This window comes from Labrus mixtus, chromosome 6 (genome assembly GCF_963584025.1).
Source record: "Labrus mixtus chromosome 6, fLabMix1.1, whole genome shotgun sequence".
Classification (NCBI taxonomy): domain Eukaryota; kingdom Metazoa; phylum Chordata; class Actinopteri; order Labriformes; family Labridae; genus Labrus; species Labrus mixtus.
Genome location: NC_083617.1, coordinates 19,198,506 through 19,221,349, shown reverse-complemented (window position 1 = coordinate 19,221,349; position 22,844 = coordinate 19,198,506). Strand labels below are relative to the sequence as shown.

Below are 22,844 nucleotides of genomic sequence, written 5' to 3'. Positions count from 1 at the left end.
TTGACTTGTTGCTGAAATGTGCTACATAAAAAAACGTGCCTTGCCTTGTGTGTAAGCCTTATTCTTAGTAGTAATTTATTCTTAGACAGTAATTTTGACACCCAGCTTGACTTAAGGAAGTTGCTGGTTGACTAAAATATTGTTGGACATATTTGCAACTCCTCCAGTCCTGCTTGCCATTAAAAGGAATGAGGTTTAAGATGGTTCTGTTTTGGCTTCACTTTTGAAACCTTGGGGCTTTGTCTACTTATACACCCAATCTTTGCATACATTCAACAGGTTTTTTCTTCCAGTGCAAATACTTTATATTTTATGAAAGTTTCTATTTTATGAGGCTGAGGACAGCTTTACACTGAAAACCTCTGATGAGAAAGTCTTGAGGAAAGAAGTAAAATTAAGCAACTATTGCTGCCAATGTGGTAAGACTGCAAACCTGTTCTTTGAAACTAATTCTGATTTTCTTTTAACCTTGAGGTAGTTATGATTATTTTACCCTGTCCTGCTGGAAGTCATGCAGCAGCTTCTAGACGACCAAATTTAATTGGAAGTAGCATATCCCTGGATATTTGTTATTCATTTCTGAAAATATTTGAACTATGTGAAAACTTACCACACAAAGAACCCCATCAACAGTTGAGTTTGACTTTAATTTCTGAGCCTGCAACAGAGAGATAAAAAGAACATCATCAAAAATTAAAGTTTGCAGAGAAAAATACTTGTCAATAAGCATCCAAATAACATTTGAGGTTTATATTTAGAAGTTGAAATGTTACCTCACAATGCAACAGCATTTTTAGACCCATTGCAGTTTTATACACAGACTGAAGTTAAAGTTGACAGAGGATCTGCAGTAATTAATTTGCTGTGATCAACAATCGATGAAACAATCTGTAATCTCATTACACTGAAAATATTCTGTCAATACTTTGAAACAACAGACATCAGTGTTCAAACACTGTGACTACACTTCTAATAACCATCACGGTTATTTGTGCTCATCTGATCAGATGAAAAAAAAAAAGCAGCTAAAAGCAGATTGGAAGCTCAAGCCAAATTGGAAACACTACAATAACCTTGGAGTATTTACCCTGAGAGCCTGTAAAACTTTTAAAGCTTCTGATATTTTCACCAACAGGAGGGGAAGAGTGCGACTGAGCACAGAGGGACAGTCAAACCCGGACTGTGATTTCATCTCACATTTATCATTCAGTGGCTGTTGCCCGCTCAAACACACTGTCTTTGATTCTGTTGCTCTCTAACACACACATAAAAAAAACAGATTTTCCATGAATGTAAGTATAGGTTAAATGCTGTTCTGTAATGACAGCAATTATTAGATCTTCCACGTTTGGTAATTATTTTGGCTATCCACTGGCCCAGGAACATGACTTTTGTTTTTTGGAAAATACCACAAGAGTTTACTCTTGAATTGAAGAAAATGAACTGATCTGATGCTAAAGTAATTTATCTAAACACTTTTCTAACATGATTCTAACATTGAGTTCTTCATATATTCCTTATTGTGTATTCCCACAAGCAACACTACTCCCTTTTCTATAGGCTACATAAGGCAAATTGCAGGTGTTGAGGTACAGAATTCAAACTTTATCACCAAACAAAGACATAGCAATAGATTTGTAAGACCATGTTTCTTTGTGTGGAGGTTAGGTAGGTAAATACTTGGTTTAAGGGGCACAATGTAGGATTTTGTGAAATCTGGAGATTGCTGTTCCCAAACTTCTTAAAAACCACCCCTTCCCTTCCTGGAATGTAGGAGGACTGTCAAAGGTTGCAGAAATTGCCAAGAGAAATCAAAAGGCTCTTGAGAGTTCATTTTGAATTGTCCAGTCCGGGCTACCGTAGAAACACAGAACAAAGTTGCAGCCTGCTTGAAGAGGAAGGAAAAATGATAAAAAGCCAATAAAATAAGAATCCACTCTACATTAAACAATGGGACAGAAAAAGATTGATCTCTTTCAAGTAAGGTAAAGTTAAAGCTTTGTAAATATCAGAGACTTATCTATCTAAGTCATGCTTACAAGAGCTTATTAAAAAGCCAAGACTATAACCATGACCGTATTACTCATGTTTAGATTATTGTACGTGCCTGCAATATATTACACATTATGAACAAAGAAGACAAATAAACGTGACATTTATTCAGTGACGCATTCCCTTGGTTCTCTGTGTTCCTGATGCTCAGGTACATTTTTAAACGTGCGTGAAGTGATATTTGCTCATGTTGATTGCGAACCCACCACGGTGAATTGATTTTCTCTTTTGCATCACAGCCTTTGTAATTAGCAGCTGAACATATTTCTGTATTTTTTTGTAAGTTAAGCATTTAAATGCAAGATTAATATTTAGTGCATTTAAGGCAAAGGATACATTTTATCGGTTTATTCTCATGACCATAATCTCTCTATTCAGGATGAATGCTGTAAGTGAATGTTACTTATGATACAGTTTTAGCTTCTGGGTCTTTTAGTGTGTATGTGGGTTTGCACTTTGGCAGAATAATAAATGGCTCCAGGATGTACTGTGAATTCCTACCTGAGCTATACAGCATGTCGCATACACAGTTATATATAAAGTAAGAAGCAGTTTGTTATTACAGCTTTTCTTCTGCACTTAATGGAAAGAAAAAGTCAGGATCAGATGGAATGATGACTATAAATCATATTACAGGTCTACATAAAGACCTAAGAACAAACAAACCAAGAATCCAACGCACACAATCCAAAAATAAAAAGTGGCTGTGTAAAGCCATTGTTACAAATATGATGATTAAACACATCTTACATCAGTTTGGATTGCACAATGAGGTCCCATCTGTGTTTACAGTCATTGAAGACGTATTAAAAGTTTGTTACCCCCATCTCACAGATCCTAATGATAACAAACTTTTACAGCTTGTTGTTTTGTAGCGTGAAATCCTGGGGGCAGGACAACAACAAAACATTCATAATTTTTATTACAAAAAGTGACTTTAGAAAAGTAGAATACATTTAAAAGTTGGTCTCCATCTGCCAAAGCATTTGTTTGGACTGTTTTGTCTCTAATATCTAGCCCTTTAAGAAGCATTAAGCTGACACTGTGAGTTTCTGTCTGACTAATATCATTGAAATAATGTGCCATCCAAATCAGGGTCATGGAACTGCCAAACATGTACCGCAAGTTAATATCAGAGCTGTTTTCAAAAGAGAAGCACAAAACTAGATGTCTAAATGTACGTGATTCTTAAGTGACACACAAATTCAAGACTTAACAGACACACAGAACAGCAGCTCTGTGGTGTTACATCTGGAACACAGAGACAAAAATACACACCATCTCATGTAGCCCCATTGTGTTACTGTAAGCAGGGAGGATTTCAGAACATTGTAGACCAGCACGTGTAAAGAAGTCCTTAAACCTGGGCGTGCCTCTTCTCAGAGTTTTGCTTTAATCCGGCCGTGAATTTGATTTTGATTCAATACAACCAACAGCAGTGATCTGACCGAGTTTCCCTACTTACATCTAGCACTAGACATATACATGCTTTTGTTTTTATCTGACCAAGGTGTTTACTAGGTATTGGGGTCATTACTGTTTTGGGCCAATTTTGAATTGATACAGTATCTTAGAACTCTGTAAATAAAGCCCAAACTATTTGCATGGTTAGATATAATTGTTTTGATACTGTATTCTGTGTAGTAAAGTTAACTGAATCTTTATATCAGACCACAACAACACTGTACTGGCAATTAAACGCATGAGACCAATAAAAACATTTGAATGCCCTATAAGTATTATTTGAAATTAAATAACTGCCTGAGAAAGATCTTGTAGACATTGCCCTGGTTACAATTGCCCGGTTGAAGCTGAACAGTGTGCGGACCTTTATCCTTCTTTCTGCAGTTAGTGCTGTTCTTTCACTGCACCTGTATGCATTTTGCCTGGATGTGCACACACTAGTTTTCTCTAATATTTGAGAACAGCAATGCTTAGTACAAATTCAAAAAGATCTGGATGTCAACTTATTCAAATACATATTCCTGCCTTGTGTCTGCCTGTTCTGTGTTTGCCTAATACCTGCCTTTTCTAAAAGTCACATTAGCATTGTGGTAGATTTCCATATTTGTCCAGGGCATGCACTACTCGCTTTAGAGTCAACTGCATTTCAAAGAACAGGCTCAAGTCGCCCTGAGCGCTCACAAACTCTGTATATATATATATGTATGTTTGCCTCTCTGTTTTGGCATGTGTGTGTATATGTTGTATTGTCTGTGTTGGGTATGCTCTGGGCCCTGCTTTGTCTGTTGTGTGATATAAAGGTAGCGCAGTCATTCTGGTGTTTTAATCTCCTTTGAAGCCTCAAGGGGGGGAATATGTAGAAAGATTACTCTCCCTGGCTGTAATGTTACCTTAACAAAAGGCAAAACAGAGAAAATCTAAGCAAGGCTAGGGGTGCTTTTTTATACTCCTGTTTAGCTTAGTTAAAATGAACCAACCATTACTAAATTAAATTAAATCTAGTGTGAAAGCTGCCAGTCTAACCCTGGTGAGGCCTACAACAGAACAAGGCCTACAGGCTATAAAAGGTGGGTCCAAGTACAATTTTGTTTAAACTCCCACATGATTCCTTTTCAGGTGAGAAACAAAAACACTGCTGGTGTAATCTGAAAAAAAAAGCATTGGGATAACCAAATTCAGTAGGATCCATCCACCATTTAGACAATCACCAATAACCTCTCCATCCCCGGAGCTTTTCAGATAGCGTGGCTGAAAAGAGTAAGAACTGCAGTCTTAAGAGCAGGTATTAGTGACAAAATGATCAACCGGATCTCCTCTAATTCAGTTTAAGGATTACGGGGGGGGGGACCTTCCTTGCATTGTCTGTAGTGCACAAAGGACAAGTCTGAACTTCAAGCTGAGGATCTTTCCACCTTCCATTTTTTCTCTCTAGACGCTTTCATTCTTTTCCCTTTAAATAGATGTAAATGCATCTCGGTAAGTGTTGTTGAGCTGTCATTTTCTGGAAGTGGAGAGGTTTTGAGTCACCGGTTAATGGGTACCTTTTTTTTTTGTTTTGCACGTGTGTGTGTGTGTGTGTGTGTGTGTGTGTGTGTGTGTATGAACAAGACTGAGATCAATGGAGAGAGTGGGGGGGGGGGGGGGGGGGGGGGGGGGGGGTGGACACACACACACGCACACACACACTAGAAAAGTGGTTTAACACAACTCTCTCATTAACTTGTACTTGACATGCTATCAGAACAGTGCCAACAGCACACATGCACCAGTACACCAGCACAGCTCATTATCAGTGCAGACTCTGTGTGTGTGAGTTTGGTTGTGTGTGTCCGTAAGTGAGTGCAGCATCTGTGTGTATTTGTGTGTGCAAAAGTGAATGTGTACGCATCTATCCACAATATCTGGCTGTGGGAAGTAAACTTGCAGGACGGTGCAACTACATGTTTGTATATATATGTGTGTGTGTGTTTGTTGGGCAATCCAATTAAATTCTATCTTTGTTTTTCCTAAACCAGTCTTGGATAGAGGCACAAGCTGTGATCCAAATCTAATCAAAGGGGTTACCCGGGCCACTAATTACTTCGACTTGGCTTTAATCTTTAGGTTTCATTCAGGTGCCCAATTAATTTTTCTCAACTGACCTTAACTTCAACTTTAAAGCTAATTAAAAATCAGCATTTTAAGAAAGGGATAAACTGACAATATGTAATGTGAAACAGGTTGTCAAAGTGATAAACCCACTGATAATTACTTTCACAATTCTATACTTCCCCATTTTAGCATCTTTGAGTTGATTTTTGTTAAGTTAGGCGACATGAAGAGGCTGTGCTGCATAAAAGACATAATGCTGGAGACAAAAGTGATGCCTTCAGAAGCTTAGGAGAAATCCATTACCTTTAGCAGATGGAGACCAAAACAAAGAAAGAAAGAAATGAGTATATCATAATATCTGTTTTGTTCTGTGAGGAAACACGAAGTGATGGTTTATCTATATCAGTATTTTGGGATAAGGGCCTTAAAGCCTTCAGAGAAACAATATTCTACACAGCATTTTCAAAAACAATAACAACAACATAAACAATGATATTGGTAGACTGTTATTGCTAGCAAAGGCTGGTTTCAGTTTGAAATTGCTTGAGGATTTTCTGTCAATAAGGGTAAAGAGTAACTTCAGTGAATCGATGATGCTCCATCAGGTTGCAGTGTTATTATATTTGAAATGGTTATCTGAGTCCCTGTCATCACTTCAGGTAATGACAGTATTATCCCCATTTCCTCTCTGACCCAGGGGGGAGCCCATCCTCTGTGTTCAGGATTGCTGCTTTTGATTCGCTGTTTCGTCAGCCTGATATCTGTTGTTCCTGTAAAGCAGGAGGGGCTGCTCCAACTGAGGAATACAGTTTGAGAGTTTTCTTGGGCAAAGAGTTAAAAAAGAAAAACACATACTATATAGGTACATACCAAAAGTAAGAAATGTACCAAGAGTGGTATACTGAATAATACATGGATTGGTTTGAAAGGATTTGATATTCAAAACAGGTCATTTCAGGAAACTATTTTGGAAAAATGTCATCAAAAGTTGTCAAGGTTGGAGCACTGATAGCCTAGCGGTTATGTTGCACACCCCATGTACAGACGCTAGTCCTCAATGCAGCAGCTGTGGGTTCAAATCCCACCTCTGCCCTTTGCTGCATGTCATCCCCCAATCTCTCCTCCCAACATTTCCTATCTCTCTTCAGCTGTTCTGTAAATAAAGGCAAAAAGGCCCAAAATATAACTTGAAAAAAGTTGTCATGGTTGATGTAGAGGATGTTGTGATTTTTGACCATCAATAAGAAATGATTTGCTCAAAATGTGTCTCACACAGGCCTGCTATAATTTCTTCTAATACACTTGGCATACAAATAAAGTTCCTGCTTGCATATGTCCCGCCACACATGACCAGATACCAAACTAATATTGACTTTAAGGACTGTTTAAAAAGTGGAGCATTACGTTGCTTAACATTTTTCATTCACCACCTTCTTCACTAAGGCTTGTCTAATGTGTGCTGTAAACGTATTTTGTGTCTATAACGCATGGCATGTATTTGATATGATAACAAACTCAGATAAACAACGGGACTCGCTTGGGAGTAAAAAGAAATGCAAAAACAGCAAAAAAGGAGCACACTCGACAGCAAACACGATTCCAGGTGCCCGACCGCAACAAGACTAGAAAGAGACAGAAAAGTCGGCTGAACACTGATGAAGGCCTAGTGCTGAAACGGGTCCATTGTTGTGTTGCTTTTCTTACCCGGATAAAGGAAACTAAAAGGACATTTGTGTGCTGACTTTTCTGTCTCTTTCTAGTTAAAAGAAATGCAACATGAGCTAGAGGAGGGAAAGGCAGTGAGGTATGCAACTGGAACAGACAAACAGTAAGATAGTTATACATGAACTGTGCATACTGAGACTGTACACAAAGAAGGAGAGATCAGCAGGTCAGCCTTGGCAACTTCAAGAAACTTCTACAAGTACTTTCTTTCTACACCTGAAAAAAAAAACGTTTTTGTGTATGTGTGTATTACCTGTAGGTTGCCACAGAAGTGGTAGATGCCAGGGTCTGTGTTGATGTGGTTGTCGATGGTGTTGGGGTTGCGTTCACGTTTCCTCTGGTAAGGCGTGGTGGTGGAGGTGGTGGTCTGGACAGGGGACATTGGCTGCCACACTCCAACATCTGTTCCATTCCCAAAGGCCTGGATGGCATTACCTAAAAAAGGAAAAGAAAAAAACTACTTAGCTTTGAACCAAAAGGGGGGATGATTGGTAGACATATAAGCCCAACAAGGACTGTCTGTTATGTGAATGTCGCAGAGGTGAAATGGGGGGGGGAATGAACTGATCCCACCTCTGTGTCGCCTTTGAAGGTAGTAACGTTAGAGGGGTGAGACGGGATCGACGGAGCCAGCATAGTAGAGCAGCGCTGTGTGTTTGTGCATGTCCGAGCGATAGTGTATGTGGAGCTTTTGTTTAACTTAGGTATACTAGTTGCTGTAGTTGTGTTTTTTACATGGCATCAGTGACATTAAGCAAATAGGTGACATTATACATGTAAGTTTAAACTGGTTGTTGTTGACCTTTGGACTCAAATGGAAGTTGAAGCCAGGCCTCATGTGTAAAGTCTTGACCCATTCACTGACTCCAGCAATCCCCGCAAATGTTCTGCACTCTATCATTCCCCATACATCTGCTTTTATTCTTATATTGCATACAATGCTGACTCGACATCGCTGTCTGGCTATAAATTCCATTATTTAGTGCCAGGTTGTTGTAAGCTAATGCACCATCAACCTATACAACCCTATTTTGGCACTGACGTTCTCCTTCCAGAATATAAAAAAACATGTATCCTGACTACGATGTAAATTATATTGGGCAATATTTTAATAACCATAAAGGTTCCAAACACAACTCTTAATGCACCTAAGTTTGTGTATGTGCTGAGCTGGCGAATATCAGTTTGCGGCACCAGAAATACGATGCAATTCACAGCAGGTCACTTTAGGATTCAGTTGGATCTTATCATGAATCACAAAGCTTGTTAGTCCCCATGTTCAAATAAAGCTTTATACTGCACCAGTCTAAAACCACAATTAAAGGTGAGTTAGAAGGTACTTAAGTTTTGTTATCACTTCCCTCCATTATAAATTCACCACACAGTCAAAAAACCTGAGTGCTGATGTGGCTATTTACCATTAGGGTCCATTAGTGGCCCTATTAATAGCCTTCTATGGCTTTGATGTAAAAGACACACACACATATACTGTATATATACTCTCACATATACACACACATCAGAGGAAAGCTGAGATGCTGTTTGAATGTAATGATGTTCTTCCATATAACAGTGAATTATGACCCTGATACTGTGGTAAAGGAGGGGAGAGCTGATCTGCATAACAGCTCTTTAACCCCACTCTAATATTCATACACTTGCAAAGACATAGAGATAGCCTATAATGATCAGCAAATCCTTATCATGCTGCATCAGATCCTTGTTTTTATTTTGTATTTTGACAAATCAACATGAAAAAAAAAACCCTCACAACACAAGGGATTAAACATGTTAAGAATTGAAAATGAATCACCCTGCCGATGCTTTACATATATCTATGTTTGAAAATGGCAACAAATTGCCTTTTTTCACGTATTCATCATTCATCATTTTTAATATCAACATTTTGCCTGATTTGAGCTCTTTGAATAAACAGACAAGTCCTACTTCTGGATCATACGCTTCCATTTGAAGGTGTGTCCTTTGAAATGATTTCAGCTAAATCATTGCCGCAGCACTGAACAGAAGACAAAAACTGTATGTATGTGGGACAAGCTGTGGCTCTGGTATAAACAAACATGGCGTCAAATCAACCAAACAATCCCCTATCTTATTTCCTAGAAGTACTTATTTAATTGTTTTAGTCTTCAAGCAGAGATGTTATGTATAACTCAAGCTGTTGACGCATACAGGCATTATTATCTAAGGTGCGACAATCAGCACAAAATATTTTCTGTCAATATCCTGCAGCCTTGATTTGTGCGACTTTCCTCATGAGTGTGCATGTGCATATATAACATTTGTCAATGTATGTGAGCAGGTTTTTGTGTTGCTGGCATCATTGTGCCGAGACAGCAGACAGCAGAAGGCTGATGAGCATATTGTAAGTGTTGATGCACACTGTCTGCTGACCTCAGGCCTAATTACACTCACAGCACAGTGGCTGTGTGAAAAGAAAATGTGTTTGCACCCCAAAGTAGGCCTCAGGGTTAAATAAAATATGACAAATTGTGTAAAGTTCTTTGAGAAGTCTGTCACAGACATTCACACATTTATTATTGCTCTGTTAATCTCAGTCATTTTTTTTCTTTATCTCTCTTTTCAAGGTAGTGAAGGCCTATGGCAAGTTTTCAGTAGGTTAGTACAGAAACATTTATACAACACAACATCATCTACGTTTGCTTGAAGACGTATAACATTTTTAGTGAACAAATCCTTGCATTGCAGCCAGTCTGATCAACATTTGGCAGACTGCAGAGCTAATCTTTGAGCATAGTGTGTGGATAATAAACCTAAAGGCTTGAATCTTATCATCTTGACTCCAAAAAACAACCAAAACATTCTAAACATGTACAAGCACAGCAGACATAATTATCAACCAACCAACTGTGATACTTTCATCAGCACATCTAACCACTTTATCCCCTCCAATGGGTTGGAAGTCCGCGTAGGCTTCACTCTGAATGGGGCATCTGTCAAGCCTCTGTCAAACTGCGTCTTAGCTGTCTCAGACCCTTACTTAAACAAGAGTTTGGACCATATCCGGCATTATAAGCACCTTAGATTTGAGTCATACTACTTTCGCAGGTTTACCTGCTGGATTATTTTTCTTCATTTACATTGTTTAAACATAATTTGCGAGTATTCTCCCTCCTGATACCTCATTAAAACCTCACAGTGAACATCTTTGCTCCTTCAAGCTACTTTAGCCTGACAAGTGCCTCCATTGTTTAATGACCTGTTAGATAGGTCAGGCTCGACTCTGCCAGACTCAGTGCCAGGGTTTCTTGGATGGACACCAACCACTGGTGGTGCTCCATTGCTGCTGCTGCTGCGGATTTAACTGACTTCCTCCCCCTGCAAGAAGCACTTGAAGTGTATCTAAGACTTGATTTGTTGTACTATGTTCAACTATGAAAAGTAATTTTAAACTATCTCTTCATGCAGATTTTTAAACAATTTTCAATCTTTTTATCTAGTCAGTCCTTTGTGTGAGGCAAACAAGCAACTTTGAGCCACAAATGCTTGTTTTTGGAATGGAATTTGGATCCATCATGTCTGATGCATCAGTGTTTCAACGCTGATAAGTCTTCATGACACAGTTTCATGTGAAATTGTTAACTTGAGTTGGAAACATTACGTTTGTACCAATAAGTGACTAACCCAAATACACTTGATTTGCACCAGGATTTTATACTCGTAACTCTTTGAAATCACTCACTAATCTTTGTTTTTGGTCTGAAAACCCCATTACTGCTTAAAGGCCTGGTGAATTCTATCAATCTGAGAATAACTACTCAATGTCATTTTCTAAAATTAGCCTCACAATGGCTTTATGATGTCATAAGTAATGGTTTATGTCAAACAAGCCACGCAATGATGGTAAATTGATGGCTCGGAAACAAACAATGCAGCCAACTCGATGTTCCTCTGGGGGTTGCTGAAATGAACGACATCACTACACTCCACCAGAAATCATGTTAGGTAAGAGTCACCCCATTAGACTGTGTCGTCCCCACAACCGCCACTGTCCTCGTTCATGCACGGCCTGCTCTGACCTCCACCTCAGCGGCAAGGAAGTGTGGACAACAGGAATGGGAGGAATACAAAGGAGAAATCCTGTCTGCACATTATCCCATATGCTTTTGTAAAGCGTCTCGACATAGCACTTGTTATGAATTGGCGCTATACAAATAATGATTGATTGATGGATTCAAAGTTTGGTATAATGCATATCTAAAGTGGAATAACTTGTCCAAAAGTATTCCAACGTCCTTTCTACAACTTTACAATTATAAAAATTGTAAAGTTGTAGAAATGTTGCTTGTTAAAAAGTGTTGACGGTCGACATGCATGAGTAAGAGCAGTACCACCTCAGCCTCAGCCAGAAATAACCCTGGTTACAGAGCCTGATACATTGAACACTTGAGGAGCCTGATGTTCTAAACATTTATGGATGAATTTGGTAGACTTTGTCGATAAAATGCTTGACATCATGCACCTGAATATTGAAGGCTTTTAACGCCTTACTGCCCAATAAGACCTCTTGGATCAGCTGCATTAGGTCTGCTAACTGTGCCTGAGTCAAGGTTGCGGTCAAAGGGTGATCGTGAGCTTTTTTCTGTGATTGCATCTCAGCTCTGGAACAGACTGCCTCCTTGTATTCAGTCAGCTAATACTGTTTCTGATTTTAAATCCTGAAGCAGCCTTAACACTCATTTTTACTGACTTGCCTTTTTAGATGATGGATCATTTTATCAGAGCCCTGTTGTGCATGTTTTAACTTTATTGTTTTATTGATATTACCTACATTTGTGATTGGCTCTTTTAACTTGGTTCTGTTTTGACTGATGTCTGAATTTTGCTGTTTTCGTGTCGACATTTTTCATAAATTGCTTCATCTGCACAGCACTTTGTGTCTTGAAAAGTGCTCTACAGATAAAAAAAAATATTATTAATATTATTATTAATTCTCTTTAAACATGAAATCCTTTCTTACTTCTGTTGGGTTCTTCTTGGGAAACTAACACGGACATCAAAGTAAGCTTGGTGGCTTTTAAGAGAACAATGTTAACAGCTGTTATTGGTTTAGAAATGTTTTTTTTAATCTTATACAAAAAGGTCTTTGTATAAGGTTCTTTTCAATAATGTTCTCAAGAATATATAAAACAATCTAAGCTTATTGGTGGCAAAAAAAACAAAAACTTAATTGGACGTATTGTGATTGAGGGCCCTTAATGATATATTTGAAGACATTATTGTCCATTTAGCAACAGTTGGTGAATCAATCTGCCAAAACAATTCCAAAACCTTTTGTTTTAACTTTTAGTCATTTTGACCCACAAAGGATGTGAAATAGTGCCATGAGTCCTGTTAAAGACACCAGTATTCCTGAGGTTCAAGAGCTCCAAATATTTGTAATCAGTGTGTTATTCTGAGTCTGCCACAGTATGACTCGTGATTAAAGACGCATAATTATTAAAAAAACATAGAGTAGTATAAGAACAGCGAGTCCTTAGCTCAGTCTTTCAGTTTTTTCTGTTCTTTCTTTCTTTCTTTCTTGAAGTGTCTCTCTAGTCATGACCCTGTAGCCGGCTGTGTGTCAGGATCTTCGGAGTTGTCAGTTCCAGTTACTGCTGAGCAGACTTAATGAGTGTAGAAAGAGGGAGGGCATGAAAGGAGAGAGATGGAGACACAGAGATGGGATGAGCAGGAAGAAGTTAGGTGATGCACGAGCAGGGTAAACAAGGGAAAGAAAGAGAGGGCAATGGCTAAATAAGTACGGAGAGGACAAAAAGAGTTAGCGAGAATGCCATTTTTAAACTAATAATGGAAATTTCAGACAAAGAGTTTTTCTCCAGTTTGCCCTTTGTTTTCCTTCTTACAGTCAATAAAAGCAAATATAAATATACATAGAGACTTTTCCAACCAACGTTTACAACTCTGATCTTGCAAATCTCATGTCCACACCCTTGAACGCAAATCTCCAAACACATGAACATGCAGCAGAGAAGATGTACGGTTCACATCTCACACACAAGGCTCAAACACACACACACACACACACACACACACACACACACACACACAAACAAACCCACAGACACTGACTATGGCAGCTCTTATTATCTTTGGCAGACCAACATTGTTAACCGTGACTTGTAAAAAGACAACAGAGCAAAGAAAACAAGCGAAGGAGAAGTTTAAAACAGACAATAGAAGAGAAAGAGAAGATAAATGAGAGAGTGAAACAGAGAGCCGTTGGTAAAACTGTGGCAGCGTCTTATTGGTGTTTTCTCATCTGGTAACTGTCATCCAGACAGCAGAAATCCAAATCTCCCACTTAGTTGTGTAGTGCTGAACTAACAGGGCTTTAAGTCTTTATCTTTTTTATTGCTCATTATGTTAAATGTATAAGATTCTCTATGACGCACTAATCTGTTGGTACCTTGAAACAAGCGTCTTGCTTTTTATTTTTCATCACGGATTGCTAACTTGAAAAACTGTAGATGAGCATGATGCTGGTGACTATGTCGACTCCACGCAAATATAAGACATATCGCTCATTTATGAATGACCAATTCCCAATAGCAAACTTAGAACCCAAAGCCATACGGCAGAGCAAGTCATTAAGAGTTCCTATATTTCAAACCCCACATCCAAATATGTTTCAAAATCGAGGAATTCTAAACAGTAGTCACATTTTGATTGGTCAGACCTCGGGACGGTGTTCCACTTTGCCTCAGTCTATTATTAATGAGCTCAGGCCTAGAAAAGGCGGTTTATAGATCATTTTACACAACATCCCAACCTTTTTGTAATTTGGGGTTTTATATTACTTGGGCTCAGTTGGTAGAGTCGTCGTCTCTCAACCCTGAAGGTCGAGGCTTCAATCCCCAGCTCCTGCAGCAACATGTCCGATGTGTCCTTGGGCAAGACACTTTCATCGGCGGCATATGAATGTTTATAAATAACATTAGTTACTTCTGACGGTTTCACTACATAGCAACCTCTGCCATCAGTGTGTGAATGGGTAGGTGTGACATGCTGTGTCAGAAGACTAGAAAAGCGCTGCACTAGCTCAAGTCCATTTACCATATATTAGGTATATAGTATCAAAACTTTCAGCAAAGCCAGCTATTTCATCAAACAAAAACGCAATTAAGACCTAGTCCTAACCAACAGTGTTTGTAATCCAGCCTGAGAAAATCAATGCACTTTCACTTGACAATCCTTACGCATTAATTTTTCAACAATTAATTCACCCTGTATGTGTCTCTATTATTACTGTGATTACCCTTGAATTGATTTGATAACCCTTGTATCTTAAGAAGGGTAATCAAATTAATTCAAGGGTAATTTTGTTTCATAAGCTGATTACTTTGGACGAACACAGGAATGAACAAAACCTCCTGCCAGGTTTCAGCGACCAACCATCAAGCGTGTGTGATTACAAACATTCATCCAGCTCAGGTGTCCTTGAGCAAGATACCCCCTTTAAGATCCTGTGTTCTGACCCCCGTACAACGATCAATGAGGAATCACGTTACACTTAAACAGGAGGACAGGAGAGCAGCAGGCTGGCTGACACTGAGTGTGCTACCACAACAGAAAGAACAGAATTAGCTCTGATTACAATGAAACACAGAATGAATCTGGCTCTTATCTCAGCAGCTTGGAACAAATGTCCTGCAACTTATTAATTGTGGCTGGGAATATGTGTGTGTGAGTGTGTGTGTGTGTGTGTGTGTGTGTGTGTGTGTGTGTGTGTGTGTGTGTGTGTGTGTGTGTGTGTGTGTGTGTTCGAGGGGGTTTGTTAATTAAGGTTGTTGTGTAAGAGGGCTGGATGATAAAGCGGCTTTCTGTCAAAGATGTAGAGCAGGAGGTCTGGTAGAGCTCTTGGGCACACACACACACACACACATACGCATTCAGGCACTGTGGTGCAAAATGACTGGATTCTCTATAATGCAGAGAGCATAACAATGCAAGCATAGCAATGGGATATATTTGGTTAGAAGGGGAGTCAGGAAAAGAAAAGAGAGGATAAAAAGATCCGAGTAGAGCAAAGTGGGTGCAAATAAAAAAGTTAGAGCGCAGAACTGAAAGAAAGAGATACAGCTCAAGTGTATAAGGGATACAAAGAAGAACACATGATAGTGTACTGATTAGAAGGAATAACTTACGGAGGCAGGTGTTCTCCGTGAAAAACTCTGTGAATTTGTCACACTCGTCCTTGTTGTTGCCGCTGTTGCTGCAGTCGCAGTATGGTGAGACGCTGATTTTGGGTGAGCGCAGGTAGTTGGGAGTCATCACGGTACCTGCAGCAGATGCATGAATGGCATATGACTCATATATTCATCCGTCTTTATTCCATGGTTAGACATTTGATTTACAAACAAGGGTCATGTGCAAATTGTTCTAGGCAAGAACCCAAATATACTGCTGACTGTCAAGAAAAAAGAATAACACTCAAACCATTTAAGTGCTGTTCAATGATGAATCCCATCATAACAAAGTTAAATGTTGTGATTTGTGTTTCTCTTTCTCTTCCCACCATGTAGAGGACTAACGCAGTGTGGTGGAGTTTCTGCAGGAAGCAGAATGCAGAGAAGCCAGAGTGAAGAATAGGCTTCTCTCTGCGAGGGAAAGTAAATAGCTTCAGTCAGTGATTTCTCACTCCCCCAATGGATTGTTCCCTTGTGCTGGCTGCGCTCCAAAACAGGGCTTTTTGTTTTGCAGTAGGTAGAATGAATTGGCGCTGTGTGGACTGGGTGTGCATGTGTGGCCCGGTTTAGTGAATTGTGAGGGTCGATTTTTGACAGCTCATTAGATGCTCTTGGTACCAGAGGAACTTTTAGTTTAGATTAGTTCTAAGAACGGTTGCAAGACCCTGCCACTACAAGAACTTGAAATGATCCCAGCTGTTAGAACGGTCTTTAGAGGCACATTTTTAACACCTGCTAAAAGGGTTGGTACTGAGAGGCAACTTGAGTGACATAATGTATGGTGGCCAATCAGGAACCAGCATCAAGCATCTCAAATGTTTTCTAAGTTTATAAATATATATAGTATTAATGATCATTATTGTAGCCTTAAAAATGACCTGAAATGAAGCCCAGGAGATGGATTGACGGTGGAGCTGTATCAGACTATGTACCACATGACAAACACATGTCCGACCATGGCTTCCTTCATCATTTTGTTATTGTTTAATACCTTAATTAATCAACCCCTGGGCACATTCAGCATTTCCATTGAATTTGCAGAGGACACGAGGGCTTGTAGGCTAGTTTGGCTTTTCCACATCCTGATTGGGAGTTGGGTCCCAACAAGGATAAGCGCTGGGGAAACACAACTGCGTCGCTAATTTCATCAACGTCCACCATTTCCAATTCATTTATCATAGCACATCATGCCGATGGGGAGATCAGGAGGGGCACTGGCAATGCTAATAACAACAGTCAGACAATGAGAAAAGTCCAAGCAAATCTAACTTTTCAGTTTTACCTGCCAACATATTCTCATTAATAATCTAGATTAACCCATTGGCTTCGTCCCATGTTGCCAGGTCACATGTTTATTATGTTGTCAGACTTCTGTATCTAAGGAAAGACTTTTTTGGGTTGGATCTAGCGTAGCCTTGGCAGCATAAAAAAGCACTGGCCTACCTTTTCGGATTTGCAACCTTTTTGATTCCAATAATATAGTTAAAATAACCTGCCTCAACTGATTCCAATGAGTCTGTTAATCTCACTGCTTGCGTTTCTTGACCCATTCACATTCCCATTTGACTTGTGACATCAGATTTCATCTCAAACTTTGGTTTGTGTAATCTTTCCGCAGGCTCGAGAAACAGAACAATGAAAAGAAGTTGTCAAAAATGTAATGTTCCATTTAAGACATGAAAAAAAAAAAAAGGTTGGAGCAATCCACTGAACCCTGGAGTAAATGCCAGTACAAGGCTGACCAATCACAATCAAATGTCAGTGAACTCACCAATCAGCCCCGAGTACGAGAGGAGGCAGTCTGCGTAGTTCTCCTTCAGACAACCTGACAGCGAGCGAGGCTCCGGCTGGCAGTTGACAAAGAAGTCAGCCAGTCGTGACCTGAAACAAAAAACACACCCAAAAAAAAAAAACATCATTAGAGCTGCGATAGATTTCATATGAGAAATATAGATGGCCAATGTGACTGGAATGTGCAGCAGTATGCCCCGTCCAAATGAGCGTTTACTGGAAGTCATTTCTCTCAATGTAATTAAGCGTCTTAATGGCTGCCGTCAGCGCAGTGAGATGACCCTCTTATGTACGCTGCGCCTGGTTTATATCCTGGAATGAACAAAGATAAAGGCAATTCTCCACCAGGTCTGTTCTGTTTCATTTACTGCCTTCATAAATGTTTGTTTGCACTTTTGCCACAGGTGCAGTGGCATGTGAAATTGGAATGGAGTTTGGATTCCAAAGGAAGTCAACATTTGAGTTTGGACTGAGTATGATATACATACACTTTGACACAAAGCAAAACCATCAGATGATTCTTTTAGAGTGCAACCATTTTGAGGAGGTAACTTTATCGACAGTCTGGATTGAATACTTCATTCAGAAAAGTCATTGTTACTATGTAAAAAGTTTTGAACAGTGCAGGGACATCAAAACTTATTTGATCCTAACTTTCTATATAATCCATTGTTCAGCCCTCAATATCTCAAATGTAATTTAGGGCGCTCTCACACTAAGCAATCCGTACCTTGCCTAAGAACGCTTCACCCTCAAAGTCCAGTTCATTTTACTAGTGTGAGTGCTCCAATCCCAGCTCAAGCACGGTGCACAAGAGGTGTGCTTGGGCAGTTTATGCACGATCACAATCACAGTTACACAACGTTGACAGCTTTCCATTATTGAGAAATATCAGAGTGTTCTGGCTGTATGTGACTGTTTTGACTCAAATGACTCAAACTAAGCAACATAATCAGTCAAGTAGCTGTCATGTTCTCTGTGTTGTTCTCTGATGTGCTGACGCGCTTCCCTTTTATTATTTTTATTTTCCATTTTCGAGTTGGCCTGTCTTGTAAACAACATTCTGTTTTTATTCTCCAATCTACTCTAAAGCGGCGGGCAACATTTAAACAAGGGAGACACTCTGAATAATACAAATAAATAATAAAAATTGTTTGTCTATGTTTAACCAAAAATAGGTGAAGTCGGTAAGACATTAACATCCCTATGATGACTTATGGGAAAATGTTCTAAAAATATATAGCAGGGGTGTAGATTAAAACTAAAAGGATAACAAAAACAATCTTGTTAAAATAATGAAGTCAAAAAATATAATTACATTAATGAGACACAAAACAAAAAAAATCAAAGACTTTTCTTTGACATGTAAGGGCCCTCCTAAGGAATACAACGCGTTCTGATTTACATATTTATAATCACATTCAGCTTTTCCAATGGAAACTCATCATGTACATTTTTGAGGTTTAGTCAAAGAGGTGAAATGCCTTTTGTTCCATACAAAGACAATTTCCTGTAATAATTAAAATCCTGAAATACAGGCACATTGACGATTTTTTTGGAATAGTGTATAAAGAAGCAAAAAAAAGAAATTAAAGGATTTATTAACAAGTGACATTCTGAGCCAACAAAGTTTTCCTCAGACTTAAAAGTGAATTTGTGAGTCATCATCCTAAATATTCATAGACATACACGTGACCCCACACAGCTGAAACTCACAATTTTTTCATCAGGTACCAAAACACATAAAATAGACATTATTTAAGCAGCATACTATCATATCAATCTTAGAATAGTGTGAAATTGTTCATACAAAAGTATGCTCTCACAACGGGTCTATCTATCTAATACACCAATCTGGTGCTGAGCCGAGAAGATCTGTCTGAAGTCGGCGGCGTCAATAGAAGCCTCTATGCTACAACTGACATATGGTGTGAGAGCTGGTGAAAATGCATGGCTTTAATCTATCTATGGTGGCCCGACAAATGGACCAGGAGGAAGTGGAGCTGCGGTGAGAGTTGCTTTTGAGCCCTGAGCGTATGTCTGACAGATAGAGAGCGCCACAGAGAGACAAAGGGCCAGAGATGGAAGGACAGAGACTGGTAGTACGAATTTACTGTTGTCTTGCAGCTTGCTGTTAAGTAGAGACGACGTATGAGGAGAGAGGGAGGGAGACCTGAGGCCACAGTCCAAATGGAGCTCATTTATGATGCCTAATGCTTCCATTTAATCCCAGAGAACCACAGGACTGCTGCCTGTGGGCTCCAGAGACTGCGTAACACACACACACACCCACACACAGACACCCAGACACATACCGGAGATGTCAGATGTTCAGGATTATTATTGCCAACCAAGAATAACTCCTCTCTTTGTTTCTGTTGTTTGTTAAACTACATTAAATACAGAAGGAGTATGGGTGTCAAAGGGGGCATCCATGGTATGTGTGAAATTGTAAACTATAAAGTAGAGACACAGACACATAATGGAGAGTTAAAACACGAGAGGTGAAGAGTTATGTTTGAAGGGTTAATGACAGGTTTCTGTTATTGCACAGTTAATGTAAGTCTCCAGGGAATTGCCTTCAGTCAATGTATAATGACCTCCTTAGTGATTAAAGGTGTTCATGTGTGTTTGAGAATGAGACAACTGCTGTGCACCTCCATACACACAGTTGTTCATTCAGGTCAAAATAAATACATTTTCCTTTTAACGTGACAGACACGTGTGTAATAAAACATTTTGGCACAGGTTTTAAATGGTAAATGGACTTGAGCTTGTATAGCGCTTTTCAAGTCTTCTGACTACTCAAAGTGCTTTTAAAATAATGTCACAACTACCCATTCACACACTGATGGCAGAGGCTGCTATGTAATGTGACCATCAGAAATAACTAATCCCATTCATACGCCACCGACAAAGCAGCTGGTGCAACTTGGGGTTCAGTGTCTTGCCCAAGGAGACATTACACATGCGGCTGCAGGAGCTGAGGATCGAAACCCCAACCTTCCAGTTGAGAGATGACCAACTCTACCATTTAGGCACAGCTGCCCCTGAAGAAAGTAGTGACAGTAGACATAGTTTCTCCTCACGACAATAAAGTAAGTATAAGCAAAGAGCTAGATGAAATCTCCACAAAGTATTGCATGATTATTGGGTTTTGGAAGATGACGGGCTGCCCTGTTAGGAAAAATGAATCCACTTTCATTTCTTCAAAACAACTACTTCTCCAGAGACTATTTGTGTCAGCTATTTTGGATTAAAGCATCATCTGTAATATCAAACAAACTCGAGCCATTCTGGCCTGCGAAAACACTGGACACAATGATAGCGAGGGCTGAACAATCCTGGAAATGAATGTAACAAAATGTACAGTATTGTTTATTGGTGCATTGATGCACATCAGTACTGGGACACAGTGGTGTGTGCTGAGCAAATGATGTTGTCCTGTAAAATCTGGCTAATATTGTTTTGCCATGTCAGCATTGAAACTCTGGGACTGGTTTTAATAAATCACTCGTGTAAAGGTGTAAATCATAAACATCTGAAAGGGACCTAGATTGATTCACCCCCACCACCATCTGGTTCCCCTAAATACCCCCGTCATCTCTTTACTTTCTGTTTTGTTTCAGTGTCCTACCTGCAGATGTAGTTGGTCTTGCAGGAGGCCTGCAGTTCCAGACAGTTGGGCTTCTGTTTTTCTTCGTAGGAGCAGACGGGGACGATGGTCTGACGCCTGCGTTCAGAACACGCTGTCTGGTCGCTCAGCGGGCATGAGCAGTACAGCATGCCGTAGCTGTGCTTGGGAGGAACCTGTAGAACACAAGAATACAACATTAAGTTTGTATCTGTGCAGAGGCCTGAAGTTGTATTGTTTTATTTTTCATTTCTTCATTGATGATCTAAGCGGCTGCACATGCTAACTAGGCATGCGTGCATTTAGTCAAATATGACATCACCCTCGCACGTGTAACCACATGACACACGATGACGCATAACCAACGAGTAAGCACATTAAGCATGGGCATGTTAGCCTGCAGGGAGGACCGAAGGCTGCTAATGCTAATGATAGCCACACATGGCAAACCAAAAAACAGTTTACCAGGAGACAATTTTGAATAAACTGTTTTCTTACCTTTAGACTAGTCGGTTAGGCTGAATTTAAATTTCCTTATAAAAGGTGTAATATGTAGAATGTTTACACTAAAATATATAAATTAATAAAAAATGGACTTAACCTGTTATACATATTTTTTGGTTGAGATCTTACATTACCTCTAATATTTCCAAAAGTTATCAAAGCCACAGAAATCATGTCATGCCATGTTTATCGTTGCCATGGAAACACTGGATGTTATGTCAAAGACCGCTACATAAGGAAGCAGGGACTAATACTGAATGCTGCCGTACTGTTGCTGTATGTGCTGCTGTGGTAAAACAAATGAGATGTAAATTATACTTGGATACATTAGCTCGTGGGTAAACATATTCTCTTCCTCCGGTCTGTTTCGCCCACTCGTCTTGACTACGGTCATCTCAGAGTTGGCTTTCATCGCAGGGTGGGGCACTGGAATAGCAGAGAGAATCACTCCCATGATTCCCTGCCAGCCTCAACATCGTCTTTTGTTATTGATTTGAACATATAACCTACCGTGTGTTTAACCGACTGGGAAATGAGTCACTCTTTACTTTAACTTTTCATCTTGTTTTGAATAAGAGCAGTCATGACATTGTTGGAATTTTAATTTAATTAATTCCTACATGTTGGTCGATTATTTCGGTTTTAAAACCTTTACTTTACTACTTAGTTCATCATCAATGATCCAGTAAGAAACATATCCAAGGAAAAGGGAAACATTATGCTTTATATTAACAATAGAAACCCTTTTTTTTCAGAAGAAGTTGAATGAAAATGGTAATGTATTTATAAACAAGAGGGGTCATTTTACAGATATATGCACTGAGCTCAAAGTTTGCTCTGTTGCCTATGAAAAACTAAAGCTTCAATGAATTCTTATGTTTTAGTGGAATGGCACAAACACTAGATTGTCAGCATAGTTTTGTGTCAGACAGAAGTCAAAGCTTAAGGCTGTTTGCACAGAGAGTTCTGTGGTGGAGGAATAAATACAAAAACTACACATCATAACATGATTAACACTGTCATGCATTCTTTGTGCATTTCTATTCACTCATACTGTTGATCATTTAAAGCGATCGTAGTTGAGTTATTCCACAGAGTCATGATGGGAGCTGGGCTGTAATTACAATGTTTCACATCATATTTTACAACGTGCCGCAGACAGCGAGAGCATCTTTTGTGTTTGATGACTGAATCAATGTCAAAGCTCGCTGCTGGAAAAGCAAAGCCCAGACAAAAAGAGCCACATGATTATTTACTGTTATTTTGACAACCTCTCTAACTTCATCCGCTTCAACAATCATCCTTTTAAAGCAGAGCCTTTGTGGTGGACGGACAGCTTTTATCAGATATCAAGC

At 39.4% G+C, this 22,844-nt stretch overlaps 1 protein-coding gene across 2 annotated transcripts in view; it reads right to left on the bottom strand.

Moving 5' to 3' along the window:
* Positions 1 to 22,844, bottom strand: part of gfra1a (gdnf family receptor alpha 1a) — a 96,484-nt gene that overhangs the window by 3,599 nt on the left and 70,041 nt on the right. For both annotated transcript variants that reach the window (XM_061040396.1, XM_061040397.1), the window contains 5 exons: positions 20,989 to 21,161; positions 17,332 to 17,441; positions 15,519 to 15,653; positions 7,586 to 7,767; positions 611 to 658 (listed from right to left, as the gene is read on the bottom strand). In XM_061040396.1, coding sequence (XP_060896379.1) covers positions 611 to 658; positions 7,586 to 7,767; positions 15,519 to 15,653; positions 17,332 to 17,441; positions 20,989 to 21,161 — 648 coding nt within the window. The remainder of the gene's footprint in view (positions 1 to 610; positions 659 to 7,585; positions 7,768 to 15,518; positions 15,654 to 17,331; positions 17,442 to 20,988; positions 21,162 to 22,844) is intronic.